Source organism: Ictalurus furcatus, chromosome 25, assembly GCF_023375685.1.
Source record: "Ictalurus furcatus strain D&B chromosome 25, Billie_1.0, whole genome shotgun sequence".
Classification (NCBI taxonomy): domain Eukaryota; kingdom Metazoa; phylum Chordata; class Actinopteri; order Siluriformes; family Ictaluridae; genus Ictalurus; species Ictalurus furcatus.
Genome location: NC_071279.1, coordinates 7,335,879 through 7,351,105, shown reverse-complemented (window position 1 = coordinate 7,351,105; position 15,227 = coordinate 7,335,879). Strand labels below are relative to the sequence as shown.

General features: G+C 41.0%; 1 protein-coding gene across 1 annotated transcript in view; it reads right to left on the bottom strand.

Moving 5' to 3' along the window:
• LOC128601584 (uncharacterized) overlaps positions 1–15,227 on the bottom strand; it is a 126,481-nt gene that overhangs the window by 82,025 nt on the left and 29,229 nt on the right. The window contains exons 28-40 of the mRNA XM_053614887.1: positions 12,825–12,951; positions 12,074–12,216; positions 11,814–11,967; positions 10,735–11,336; positions 9,750–9,905; positions 9,485–9,635; positions 8,420–8,578; positions 8,125–8,292; positions 4,652–4,753; positions 4,334–4,537; positions 3,653–4,183; positions 2,784–2,965; positions 2,159–2,339 (exon numbers count right to left, since the gene is read on the bottom strand). Coding sequence (XP_053470862.1) covers positions 2,159–2,339; positions 2,784–2,965; positions 3,653–4,183; positions 4,334–4,537; positions 4,652–4,753; positions 8,125–8,292; positions 8,420–8,578; positions 9,485–9,635; positions 9,750–9,905; positions 10,735–11,336; positions 11,814–11,967; positions 12,074–12,216; positions 12,825–12,951 — 2,860 coding nt within the window. The remainder of the gene's footprint in view (positions 1–2,158; positions 2,340–2,783; positions 2,966–3,652; positions 4,184–4,333; positions 4,538–4,651; positions 4,754–8,124; positions 8,293–8,419; positions 8,579–9,484; positions 9,636–9,749; positions 9,906–10,734; positions 11,337–11,813; positions 11,968–12,073; positions 12,217–12,824; positions 12,952–15,227) is intronic.

The window sequence follows — 15,227 nt, the reverse complement described above, 5'->3', positions numbered from 1 at the left end:
ATATTTTGTGTGGCCACCATTATTTTCCAGCACTGCCTTAACCCTTTTGGGCATGAGCTTCACCAGAGCTTCATAGGTTGCCACTGGAGTCCTCTTCCACTCCTCCATGACGACATCACGGAGCTGGTGGATGTTAGAGACCTTGTGCTCCTCCACCTTCCGTTTGAGGATGCCCCACAGATGCTCAATAGGGTTTAGGTCTGGAGACATGTTTGGCCAGTCCATCACCTTCACCCTCAGCATTTTTAGCAAAGCAACAGACATTATCAAGCAGGAATACTGCCCTGCGACCCAGCCTCTGAAGGGAGGGGATCATGCTCTGCTTCAGTATGTCACAGTACATGTTGGCATTCATGGTTCCCTCAATGAACTGTAGCTCCCCAGTGCCGGCAGCACTCATGCAGCCCCAGACCATGACACTCCCACCACCATGCTTGACTGTAGGCAAGACACACTTGTCTTTGTACTCTTCACCTGGTTGCCGCCACACACGCTTGACACCATCTGAACCAAATAAGTTTATCTTGGTCTCATCAGACCACAGGACATGGTTCCAGTAATCCATGTCCTTAGTCTGCTTGTCTTCAGCAAACTGTTTGCGGGCTTTCTTGTGCATCATCTTTATAAGAGGCTTCCTTCTGGGACGACAGCCATTCAGACCAATTTGATGCAGTGTGCGGCGTATGGTCTGAGCACTGACAGGCTGAACCCCCACCCCTTCAACCTCTACAGCAATGCTGGCAGCACTCATACGTCCATTTCCCAAAGACAACCTCTGGATATGATGCTGAGCATGTACACTCAACTTCTTTGGTCGATCATGGTGAGGCCTGTTCTGAGTGGAACCTGTCCTGTTAAACCACTGTATGGTCTTGGCCACTGTGCTGCAGCTCAGTGTCAGGGTCTTGGCAATCTTCTTATAGCCTAGGCCATCTTTATGTAGAACAACAATTCTTTTTTTCAGATCCTCAGAGAGTTCTTTGCCATGAGGTGCCATGTTGAACTTCCAGTGACCAGTATGAGGGAGTGTGAGAGCAATGACACCAAATTTAACACACCTGCTCCCCATTCACACCTGAGACCTTGTAACACTAACAAGTCACAAAATATTGACACAAAATATTGACACTTTGGGCCCAATTTGGACATTTTCACTTAGGGGTGTACTCACTTTTGTTGCCAGTGGTTTAGACATTAATGGCTGTGTGTTGAGTTATTTTGAGAGGACAGCAAATTTACACTGTTACACAAGCTGTACACTCACTACTTTACATTGTAGCAAAGTGTCATTTCTTCAGTGTTGTCACATGAAAAGATATAATCAAATATTTATAAAAATGTGAGGGGTGTACTCACTTTTGTGAGATACTGTATATATATATATATATATATATATATATATATATATATATATATATATATTCTAATCAGTTTAATGCTGAATAAGAAATCACAGGAACTATAGAACATTTAGATAAATTATGTTACAGGTGATCTCTAAGTAAAGCCTCATGTAGGAATCTTTGTCATATTTTCCAAATGGACAACCAACGTAAGCACTTAACCTTGATGGGCTGAACTGCAGTCTAGGTTAATGGCAGAGTTACTCATTTAAAGTGGCTGTGTTATTTAGAAGATTACACTGTGTACTTCTGAGACTGCCATGGTAACAGACTTGCATGACTACAATATGTAGTGAATCAACTCTGCAAATGAACAAATGAACCCTGCTCTGTCTGGTCTCTTTGCTGTGCTAAATTATAAACAAAAATAAGAAGCCTACAATGTTGTATACAAAGGTTCAATAACCACCTCAGAACTGTGGTTTAGATCATTTCATTATTATTATTCATTAATAGTTTTAGAGTGAAATCCTGCTTTAAGTTTGACTAAGATACCTCCTTTGGCTTTATTTCAAATAAAATTTATTTTTATTCAAATCACACTAAAGGAAAAGAGCACAAAACAAGGTGCTAGGACCGTTTTTGCCTAAGGCCTCCTTAGCACACACCCTATTGATATGACACCATTGCAGTTACATCATATAACAAATGGTAAGATTATAATCTGTCATGCTGCTTGTTTTATTCCAAAGAAGTGCTATCTATAGGTGCCCCGTTCACTAGGACACAGGATCTTAAATAACTTAAAAACTTACTTCAAAACCCGTTTCTCTGGCCTTTTGGCTTTGTAAATGATCAAGCTGTTTGTGAATGGACTTCTCAAGCGTTGTCGGCTTATTGAGCAGAGTCTGAACATCCTGAGACAGGGCTGTCTGACCTTCCAGTTGTCGCTGGTGCTGAATGGAGGAAAAGGGCTCCATAACACCCTGTAGAAATCTAAAACACAGGGACATGCTGTCTATAATGTGTATGCAAATCAAATTTGAATTAAATTAAATTCTGGAACTGACTGGCTGAAGGGAAAAAAAAGGGAAAAAACCTGCAGTCAAAAATCCATTCACCTTGACTAATCGATTAGCCTAAATGACTGAAACCCTTTATTAAAATAATGCAAATTTAAAAACTAAGTATGAATACTTTTTCAAATTATTGAGCAATAAGCAATAAGAGATTTAGCACTCATAACCTTAATCTTATCTTATTTATGGAGACAAACTGTCAAAATCCCTCTTCTCAAAAGCAAATGAAAACCAGTCCTACAGATAGCATAATTTTATTTGCATAAAATTTCGCCATATACTTAAACACACACACACACATATATACTGTACTATATGGACATGTGATCCGTGACCTGTGCTCATGTACTGTATACTGTACCTGTACTGCTTAACTGCAGACTGCAACACAGAATCCCACTGGCACTCCGCATCCCTAAGTATGCATAGGACATCCTGTAAGTCTCTTCCCCCTCTCTCACTGTGTCTCTGGAGGAGTGACTGACCTCTGACCTTCAGCTTCTCCAACCTGCTGTCTCCTTCAGCCCTCAGGTCCAACACCACCTGAGCACACATCAGTCATTACATTTGAACAGACTATGAACAGAAATAAGAATGTGAGGCAGGTGATAGAAATCATCTTTGAAATCCAATTTTGACATGACTATGGTAGTGATAATATCCTGAACTGGGAGATGAAATACGTTTCTGCCAGTATCTTTAGCTCTTTTAAACAGCCAGCTGCAAATCAATCCGAGCAGTAATGTAAAGGGGCTGGCAAATTGGAAGTCAAAATTTAAAGGGGGGGGAAAAAAGAGCTAAGATGCAATTTAGATGTGGGTCTAATCCTTGGCTTTTCATGTGCTCAACCTTTTCAATGCAATTTCATCTTTTGTATTAAATTGGCCATTTTAGTGCCATTCCTTGGGCAAGTAAGGTCTATATGTGTTCAAGTTATTTTTTTACCAGTTCAAAACTGGGACACCTTTTTGCAAGGCTCTTTTTCTGACTGTTACAAAAATAACAATGCTCCGTGATCAACCTTGATGGGCGATCTTTTTTTTCTTATTCATTTATTTATTATTAGCCGGGGAAGCCCTACTATCCTGCATGTTGATAGCAAGTATACAAATAGACCTGGCTGTAAAAAAAAAAAAAATGTAAAAAAAAAAAAAGAACTTAAAGGTTAATTCCCTTATTTATTTCCTTGATATTTAATTTAAGCATTATTCATAGATCTCTTTTTTTCACCTGCAGTTCCTGCAGTCTCTCCTCAGTTGTAGCAGGGATGTTCTGAGTATCTGTTTCCTGAGTGTCAATCGACTGCTGTAATCTTTTAAGCCATTCTTCTGTCATTTCTGCCAGGTGTCTGAAGTTCTCTAAATCTTTAAGCAAGTGTTCACGGTCTGCTACATCTTCATGTAACTGTTTTGCTTTGGGATAGATGTGAGATGAAGATTGACCCTGCTGTCCCTGACTGTTGCTGACATCATGTTTCTTTGGTGGAGGATCTTGGACCTTCTGGACTGTGACTTGGGAATGAAGATCCTCTGACTCTGTGACTTGAGCATATTTGACCTGTTGTGTCTTATTAAGGCTCTCTGCTTCTTCTCTCTTCAGAATGATCATGTGTTTGATGGCAGATATGTTTTCCTGCAGCTGAGCCCCATCCTCAATAAGAGACAACAAGCTCTCTGGTCTGGCCACATTGGCCAACAAGGCAACCTGATGCAGCAGAGTGTCTGCCTGCTCAGTTTCTAGCTGTAGTTTCTCTGATAAGACCTGTAGGAGAAAACAGTCAGGGAGCAGTCAAAACACAAGGATCCAATCCCAACTTCAGATTATGCTTTCACTATTTAAATCACTCGATGATACAGTATATATGTTGAACAACCCTTATTGCATTCTCAACGTTTCTGCTTATATAGTCACCTGGATATCCCGGATGAGCTGAGGGCCCTCAGATGCAGCAAGTGTGCTCAGGGCATCATTTATCATCTGTATGGAAGACACGCACTCTGTCATCCTAGCTGTCAGCTGAGCCTTGGCAGCCCCCAGCTCTCTAAAGACATCACTCGTTTCAGTGAAGAGCTCCTTCACTTCCTCCATTCTCTTCCTCAGCTGACTCTCAATCACCTGAAACAAAAAACAGCATACATAGTTGGTATAGGCATAGTGCAATTAGCCACAGTAAACAGAGCAGGAAATAAGCATTTCTGTGCATGTGTGTGTAAACTCAGGCAGACTTACCTGTAGCTCCAGGGGGGGTTCACTGCTGTGCAGAATCTCCTTGATCTCGGCCGACCGGCGATGGATATGTTCCACATTTTCCTCCTGTTTCCTCAACTCCTCCTGTTGAAGCAATGATAAAGCCTCAGATATTAACAGGCTACTTGTAAAATAAGGAGATCCCTGGCCAGCCATAGACCAAAGCAAAAGGGGGGATTTTTTTTTTTTTTAATGATACTTTCTACCAATTCTAGCTTTTTTCTTAAAGGGGTCTCTTTAACTTACTAATGGTAACTAAGAATATGTTTTGAATAAATTAATAAATTACATAATTAGTTTTCATTATTATGGTGACTTTACTATTTTGATTAACAGAAAGCCTTTTTTCAACCTTCTACTACATTTGTAGCATATTTGTGACTAACACACACAATTTCAATAGGATTCCCTGCACTGAGAAAAGGAAAGAAAACTTGTTTACCCAAATCTCACTGATAACAAATGTCTAAGGGCAGTTTCAACATTTATGTAAACACATGGTCTCAGTTACAATTTGTGCAGTTTGATAAAGAAATGACCTGGTAACTTTTACTGAGCATCTTGCAGAACCAGCCACGGTTCTTCTGGAGACTTGCTCTGGAGTTGCACTCCCTTCTTATTTCTGCAGCAAAATCCAGCCTTCATTATATTTTTTTGTCTGAAAAGTGGTTGCTTACGTTTCTTTACTGACATACGAACTTTTTTTGTGCTGGAAAATGAATGTTTAGAAAAAATTTTTGTACTGACGCAATAATGTAGAAGACAAGAAATAAAAATCTATAACAAAGTTTATATTAAAAAATAGGGTGCACTAAGACTTTTGCACAATACTTTTTTGGTCGAATACAGTCACCTGACAATTCCCACAAAGTAGCCAGCTCTCCCCCACAACGGCTACCAACTAGGGAGGGTGAAGATTTCCACATGATTCTTCCAAGATGTGAAGCCAGCTACTGCATATTTTTGCACTGCTGCTCATGATAAAACATAGGGCAGAGGGTGTCTTCTGCCGCGTAGATGAACTAACATATGATCACGATTGGCTGTGATTGACAAGGGAGAAAGTACACCCTCCCACTCATGGCACAACCAAATGTATTTTGAATGTGACACATTATTATCTGTAGAGTGTCTAAAGTTTTTAGATTTTTAGATTTTAATTTCACATTGGAAGGGTTGAAGTACAATTACTTTGTTATTATACTTAAGCCTGGGTTCTCTTACTAACATTCGTTCGGTATCGCACTATGGGAACGCCTCAGGCGTGACCGATTGGGGAAGCACCAATGACACTATGTCTGCCGATATGGCAGACTAATCACTGCAGCGATCAGGGAATCCTGCCTCACTGAATATAAGCCGCCGCTGCCTGCTGCTTTGTCATTCTGGCTCTCTTCTCCGAGGAAGATTTTGGATGCTGTCCTCAGCAGTCTCATTGGGAATTATTGCTCAACAGTTTGCAGATGGAGCCTCACGGTAACATCAGAACACGATTTATTCCTTCTTTGGGTCTGTTGAGAGTCAGGCTTAAAATGGGATAACTAACGAGTTCAGGCGAGGATTCGCACGGCGACTGCATTTCTTGCTTGGGTGCTAAACATGCCCAAGCAGCACTATCTAACCCTGACGGTTGCCCCCAGTGTGCTTCTTTCTTGACTAAAACCTGGGAATGAAGACTTCGAGTTGCAGTCGCGGGAAATAAGGACCCATGCCACTCTTCTCAACCCAGAGAGGAGCCCATGGAGTGTCCTCAAGCCCCAAACACATGGGGAGAGATGATGGACAGTGTGCCACCTATCCTCCTCCCTCTGTTTGATGAGGGAGAGGAAGAAGATGAGGATGATGAGGTCCTCTCGATGACGACGAAGACGCTATCCTTCCCCCAAATCAGTCCCGGCCGCCAAGCATGCAGGAGGAGTCAGACATGACTGTGCAGACAGACATGGACCTGCTCGAGGTCTGTCGCAGGGCCGCAGCGAGATTATCCATCGACTGGCCTTCCCAGCCGGCGGGAAAAGGGTCTGAGAGGGATATATATGAAGGAAAAAGGCTCCCGTCAGCAAGACAGCTTACTCTGGCTGTCCTGGCCTGTGTGGGTGAAATGAAGAGGTTTTGGGACAAGCCAATTTCTCACCGGGTGCCCGTCAAGGGTTTCTCGAGGCTTGACGTTTAGGGAATGGAAGATTTAGGGATGGTGGTCCCTCCCCCTGTTGAAATGTCGGTGGCACACCACCTTTACCCGAGCTGTAGAGCAGCCTTCTCTTAGCCAGAGCCTTGCTGCCAGGAAAGACAGAGTGCGTCGCTGCCTCTGTCTTCCAGAAGATTTATAAATTGTCAGATTCGGCATTGCGAGCGTTGAATGCGACGTCTCTCCACACAGCTTATCTGTTGGAGCTGTTGGAGGAAATGGGTCATCAGCTAGACTCCGGATTTCCCAACCCAACTCTCTGGGAGAAGATATGCGTTATTGCAGATTTAAACCTGCGCACATCTTGTGGAGCAGTTCAAAGCTGTGGCCAGAGTATGGGCTTGGCAGTTATGGGTGAGAGGTCACTGTGGCTGAGCTTGTCAGGACTCTCCGAGAAGGCGAAGGCACAACAGTAACAGCAACCTGTGGAAGAAGGAGGGAGAGGCATTCGAAGCTTGTCTCCCCAGAAAACCATGGGCTCGGCCTTATCATCCAAGCTGGCCGTATTTCAGGCCCTCCAGGAAAGGAGGACAGTCTGAATATCTGCCTTCTAACCCTCCTCCATCACAGAAGTCAGAAAAAACACGGCTCTGCAGCCAAAACAGTCTTTCGCTGCTGCAGCTGCAAAGTACCGGCCGACAAACCCTTAGGGCAGCAAAAAGAGGCGGGTGACCTAAGACGTCGCCTGGGCAACAGGAAGGGTTCAGAGACAACACTCAGGGTTTCTCTGTCTCAAGCTTCCAGAGAGATACCCCTCTCCGGGGAAAAGGAGAAGGGTGAAAAATGTGAACACGGTTCAGTGTCCAGTGTGCACAGGAGAGTGGCCCTTGTTCCGCAGGTGCCCCCGAAACAGTCTTCTCCCCCTCCGTCTTTGAGGTTTATTCCGAGGGGGAAAAACAAAAGTGCACAAACACTCCAATAAAAATAAAAGCTTTCTCTGACGCATTCAGGCCGAGGGCGCAGAGTTTTGTGAAAATAGAAAAAAAAAATACACGGATTTTGATGAAAGGGCCACTAATTTACTACCAGTAACTAAAAGCAATGTGTGTAAATTTTAACGTAAGTGAAGAATTTGAAGCTGTATATCATAAGTATTTATTTACTCCATTGAAGAATTTGGGTACTTTTACATATTCAGATGCAGTGTTTTGTGCCACATTAAAATGTAATATATAACAATAAAAAAAGTCTTTAGGTCTCTCTGGAACTATCTAAATTACTGGCATATGTATTCTAGTTGTTCATCACTAATGTCTGAAAAAGTTACCTGCATATCAAGAACCTCCTGTTCTGTCTGAAATGAGTATGACTGTGCAAATGTCCTCAGTTTGTTGTTAGTCCAGAGTTCCACCTCCCTAGCCAACAAGAGAAGTTTATCCCACAGCGAGAGCCCAATCTGCAGATTCTCAAAGTGGCAGTCTGTCCTCTCACTCACCTGAGAAGCACATGAAAATAAACACATTCTCAGACCCTACCCATATTGTAAGTCATTCCAAATAGCAGTGCCATTCTTAACAGGTAAGTAATACTATTAGTTTTGATTTGCAAATAAACAGTCGTACATCTAGCCAGCGGTCCATGAGTGCATCCGCCTCACTCTCGAATGGAGCATCTGGACAGTCTGGGATATTTCGGATCTGAGAGTGCAGCTGTCTGCACACAGCTCTAAACTCCTCCACACCATCTCCAAGAGCACTCAGGTCTGATTTAATGCTGTTTACCTGCATACACATGCACAAAGACTCAGGAGGAAATAATGACATCAGAAAAGCAATAATAATAGTAGTAATAATACCTTACATTTATATAATGCTTTTCTAGACACTCAAAGTGCTTTACATAGCATGAGGGGAAATCTCCTCAACCACCACGTGTGTAGCATCCACCTGGATGATGTGACACCAGCCATAGTGCACCAGAACACCCACCACACAGCAGCTATTGGCGGAGAGGAGAGTGATGTAGCCAATTCAGGGATGGAGATTATTAAGGGGCCATGGTACATAAGGGCCAATAAGTATCACTTTTAGTCCTCCGCAATTAACCGTCACATCCCAGCTCATCCCCATTTCTGGCTGGGTTTCTACTAACTTGTCCTCAGGTCCATACCATTAGATAATTCATATCTTGCTTTGTTTCTCTCTTTACAAAGTTTTGCCAATGTCATTGGTTTATACTGCTATATACTGTATCTGTGGGGGCCTGACAAAATATCCACATGGTTAAATTTCAAAATTTTCTACTATATATAAAAGTGACATACTTTCCTGAACTGATATTGGTGGCTTTTTTGCACATATCTCAACATCGTTTAAATCTTTGTTGATTTTTGCAGGCAGTAGCCTAAATGAAAACATTTCCATGTTGTTGTGGTGAAATATGTTTTCTCTAAAGTCAAGATGTCAAATTATATTTCTGGTAGGAAATGTCAATTTAGGTCAAAACCCAATATTATGCCATTTTTGGCTGTTTTCCAGAATTCACACTGACATCTAACAGGTTTTCAGAGAACACCACACACTGACTGCTCCAATACACTAACAGGGCTTGTAGAGCTTGAAGTTTGACATGTTGCTGCCATCTACTGTCCTTACACACGAATTTACAGCACATTTGTAAATTCATACCCTGGAGATGAGACGTTGAAGATTTTCTTTGCCCATATAGGAGGCCTGCTCACTTATAGTCTGCTCGCTAATCAGCAGGGTGTTGTTAAGATGGGTACGGCAGCTCTGAAACCTTTTCAGCAACTCGGTCAGGGAAAGACATTCCTCTTGACTACAAATCCAAAGACATAAACATGCATTAGTTATAAACAGAGACAGCTTCTACTGTTCACATACTCATACTGTACCAACCATTTGAATTTTTTCCCCCCCACAGCGTTCTCACCTTTCACTGAGTGTTTTGTGGATCTCCTCCCACTGGTCCTCCAGCTCTCTGAAGCCTTCCTCTGAAGTGTTTGCCTGAGCAGATGTGTCCCGCAGATTCCGGATGTCTGAGTGCACAGCAGCTAGTTTACTCTCCATGTCTGACAAACATCGCAATCTGGAAGAATCATATAGGTAAAGAGCATATTCAACAAAACAGACAAAAAAGGAGACAGGATGAATACAAATATGTGCAATCAGAGATAGGTAGCAACACATCGCATTTACATTAGCTGCTTTATTGAATACATTATAAATTATTTGTAACAGAAGTAACCTGTTTATTCCCAAATATTCCCAGCTATGTGAGAACATCACTTTTACTCCTTGTGCAGTTTTATTGCGCAATCTATATGCCTTTTAGAAATAGTTTGGGAAACAATTGTAACTGGTGGAAAAAGGTAACAAAATTGGATCAGTAAGATGGATGAATTTATGGAGTGGAGACAGGGTATTCCTTGTTGAATACTGAACAAAGTATTATTGTTTTTGTTAACATCTCAAGTCATTTAATATCTACTATTTATTATACTATATATATATATATATATATATATATATATATATATATATATATATATATATATATATATATATATATATATAGACTAAATATCTAGTCATTTATTCCCCATCATGTTCTTCAGCAAATAGTATGAATTATTTTGTAACTACAGTCAGGCTAATGGGAAAGGTACTATAAGTTTAAAAAGGTTTTAAAACTGTTCATTTTGTCCACATTTATCCTGCATAACAATAACATCCCCTTGGTCGTTTTTACTGGATACTTTCTTACTCTACTGAAATAGTTTTTGCTTCACCATTATTCTTTTTAAGTAACAGTACTTCTACTTGAGCATGTTTTTTGGCTACTCTACCTGCCTCTGCAATGCTGTAAAACGCTAAAACAGGCATAAAGGACAGTTTCCATCGTTCTTCTCTCTAACCTGTGCTGAAGGGCAGGAAGAGTGGGCTCCTTCAGGCTCTGTCTTTCCACTGATCTCTGCAACTCATTCAGTGTGACCTGCAGGGCTTTCCTCTTCTTCCTCAGCACCCGCGCCCTGTTCTCCTCTTCTTTGCTGCTCTGCACTCCTCTACTTTCCAGAGCCTTGATCTTTATTGCACACCTGGCCACCAAATCCTGACAGCAGCCTGGTTTCTTGTCCAGAGTCACACTCATCCCAGCATCCTTGAGCATACAATCAATCTGTGCAGCTTCTTCTGTAGCATGCTGAAGCTTCTCCCTGATGGATGCCAGTCTGGACGTGGAGTCCAGTGCTGCTGTTAATGGAGATGTACCGTCAGCTGTGGAAACCTCATCGTTCAGCTGGTGTAAACTACTCAGGAAGCGTTCCAGAGCACCGAGCACTGACTGTGTTCCAGCCAGTCTATGATTCAGCAGTTGCAGGCGCTGTGTACAGCTCTGGATGATCTGCTGTAGAGGCAGCTGGGCTTGAAGCTCAGTCTCAGTCAGGTCTGCAGAGATGGCCACCTTACTCTCCATCTCAGAAAGGAGCGTTAGTTCTCTTTGAATGTTCTCCCCCACCAGCTGATGAGATCAAATCAGTAAGTCAATCAGTAAATGATCAGTATATCAAAGAATATTGGATATAAGACTACATAGTGGTAGTAACACACACAGTTCACATAGTATTAGGATTTGATGTCTATTGCTAATAACTCATGAAAAGCTAATTCATTTGTAAGTTGCAATTACACTCTCTTGCATGGCTGTGGCATCTTGGACGGCTGTGACGTTCAAACTTGCAACTGTTGATGCTAAGCGAAACTCTTATATAGTTACACCACTAAGAAACCACCAGAGAGTTTGAGAGAGGTTGTGAAATCTTCTGTGATTTACTTCCTGTGAAGATATTAGTAAATCAAATTCATAGTAGTATTCAAATTAAACTATTGGTGTCTGATAAAATTTTACCCATATCGATTATCTGTCGAGTAAAATGGCTTTTGACCCAAATAACATTTGAAGTCAAATAAAAAAATATTTTAAAAAAACATAAAATACCTTTGCGTCTCCATATATTGCTCTAAGATCAGCGGGGGCAAAGCTTGTGATGTCCAAAGTTTTTATAACGTTCTGGTCCAGCTGATCAGAGATCCGTTTGATACGAATATCAGTTGGCTCTAACAACTCCAAAGCACGCTTGAGTGACCTCATCCTACATAATCAAGAACAGTTTAAGCAGTGAAATGCAAAAGAGTTTATTTGGCCATTATGATATATGTGCGTGTGTGTGTGTGTGTGTGTGTGTGTAAGTGTAAAACCTGGCATGAAGGCAGATCTGCTGTCCCCTCCACTGCTCAATGAGCTCTACCCTGTCTGTTTCAACCCTGTTGCCACTCTCCATGTGTGAAGAGCTCTGGAGCTCAAATTCAAACCATAAAACTTCCGTCTGTTGCCTCAGGACCTAAACACACCACAGCACTCAATAACAATCCCAAAGACTTTTTTTTTTCTTCTGCAGTTAATTAACGTTAAACGGTTTAGTCAAAGTGTAAGTAAGACTAGATTCCTTCTGCATTTTATGTTACACTTAACAGCAAGCAAATGTCTGAGTACTATAGACAAGAATAAACATTTCTCTGCACTTGGGCAACAACAGAAAACCAGTTTGTTGGAGACTACATTTTCAGAAGGAAGAATTTTTATGTGCAACCAACAAACACATAAATATGGAAGTTTCTCAGTCTCAGACCTTTATTGTTCAAGTGAAATACTTATATAGATATATAGTTGCATTGTAAATGGAGTTAAGTCACCAGGTTTTCTGTATCTCTAATGTCTTATCCGTAATAAACGTCTATAAGCTGAGAATACTGTAAAGAGAGATTTTATCGAAAACCTTACAATATTAATTTTAAACAAAAGGCCAAATTAATTCATTTGAACTATACTTGCAAACATAGACTAAATTCCTAATTCGATAAATATACAGAAGCTTCTATTTGTATCATTAAACCAATGGTATTATTTGTAAAAATACATAAAAAGAGTGAACACAGACCAGAAACTCACCTGGAGATCTTGGAGGTGTTTGTTCATGGTGACAGGTGAGAGGCAGGAGCCTGTAAAGAAATCTGCACTCAGCTGCTCACTGTTTTTCTGCAGCTGCTGCTTGAATGCTGAGCGGGAAGCCGTGTAACTAAGATAAAAACAAAGAAACCACTGCAACAAAACCAAAGACACATGGATTTTGCTGAGGAACTCACACATAAAACAGGTCCAATTGCGATTTCATAGACTGTCATTGCAAACAAAATATATCATGCAATCAAAATATCATCATTAGAGGGAACCGACTCAGAGTTAACTGAATTTATTTTGAGTTGGATGACGTTATTTAATTCCTTAAAATTTGAGGTTATTATACAGATGTTCAAATGAGGGCATATTATTCAGCAACCACTACAAATTGTTCAGAAATTACTGTAGATCTAATGTACGTAGGAAATGTAAGTCATTATGAGATTGAGCGTGCTAATTGGAGATTAAGAATGAAGGAGATGAAGTCTGAACCTGCGTCCTAGGAATTTAATGTAGGTAAAACTACAAATATGCACCAGCTCCGACAATGCCACAGCCATTCCTAGAGGCCTAGAGAGCAAAATTGTCTGTGTTATCTGTGAGGGAGGATGGTATAATTTCTTTCCCTGCAAATCACCACTACACTAGCCAATCACAGGCATCTGTAAAGTCAAGTATGCAGAATAGGGCAGTTAGATTTTTTTTTTTATCCAAGTGTGTTCAGCTGCTATTTGATAAAACATGAGCAGCAGTTCAACAAGATACAGTAGATGTCTTTACATGTCTCTGAGGAAGCATGAGTTAACACAGTGGTTCTCAACCCAGGAAGCGCGGAGAGATAGGAAGGGAAAAACACAGACAGGGCATCTTTTGGGTACTCGGTGTATTTTATTGAAAAACCCCATGTTTTCTCTCCCTCTACATTTTCTTTTTTCTGGGGAGAGGCGGAGCTTAGCCTGCCTTTTACCTAGCTGTCATTGCTAGTGATGAGAAGTTCGGATCATTTTACTGACTCTGATATTTGAATCTCGTTCAACAAAATCTTTTTTCGAATCATTTCGTTCATTTCAGCAAAATATAATTAAAATGTTACATGTTAAATTCCCCAACACATCTAGTACTTAATAAACTATACAATAAACTACAGGCGAATGCAGCCGACGCTGAATTATGAGAAACAGAAATGATTCATTAATAGCTTAGCTGGGTGTTCAGGGTATGCAGTCTGTTAGTTCACTTCACCTCCTGAGCCGAGTCGTTCTTTCTTGTGTCACGTCACATTTGTCACGTCTGTTCCCCGGAAACAGTAATGATTAGTTCACGTCTCGAGTCTTCGGGTTCAAGTCGTTCATTTATCCCGTTTCCGGTACTGCATGGTGCATTGCCTATTCGGTCACCGGAAGAACGAACGATTCGAACCCGAAGACTCGAGAGGTGAACTAATCAGTTCTGTTTCGGTACAGAACCTATGGGGATGTTGCAGCGCATGCGTGGTCCAAAATGAACGAATCACTCTCTGAGACAACTCATTGCTCCCGAACCATATTAAAGATCCGTTCAAAATGAACGAATCGTTCATGTACGACACATCACTGGTCAGTGCAAACCAGTGTTGCCAACTTAGTGACTTTTCAGACCTCTTAAGTGACTTAAGCGCCTAGCGAAAAATCTAGTGACTTTTTGGACAAACCTTAGAACTTTACAAATGTCACCAGTGCTATCCTGCAAGCGCGAGGTCTTGCTTTCCTGCTGCACTCTCACCTCTCTCTGCGTCTGCTCTGTTCAGTGAGGGACTGAGAGACGGAGATTTAACAATATCATGGATAACGAAACGCGCCCTTCATCCACATGTACATCATTCTTATGTGGATGTTTTTAGAACGCAAGACGAATGTAGTGCAACAGGTTTTACATGTAAAATAGTCCACATTATTACAGCCTAGTTTTCTTGTTCAAACTAGTTATTGTGTTCAGAAACATTTTATATCATTCATGTTCCATACCTGTCCATTATATAGTTTTATAAAAGTTATTTAAAACAAATCATAACTTATGAAAAGTAATTAAAAAAGTACAAAAAAACAAAAGCAAAAAAATCTGTTTATCTATCTGTCTATCTATCTATCAAAAACAGATGATAAATTAGGTTATATATAGATAGATTTTATATATTAGATAATCATTATACCTGGTCTCCTCCAATAGGGGGGGGGGGGCACATGATAGGGTGGGCTTGGGGGGTGGGCTTTAGTTACAAAAGGTTGAGAACCTCTGGGTTAAGATATTTGGTAGCTGTTGTGTGATAGGGGAGAGCTGGCTAGTAGGTGGGAATTGCCAAATGACCAAATTTCGAGAGAAACTTTGAACACTTAAATTAATTTAAATACATACATA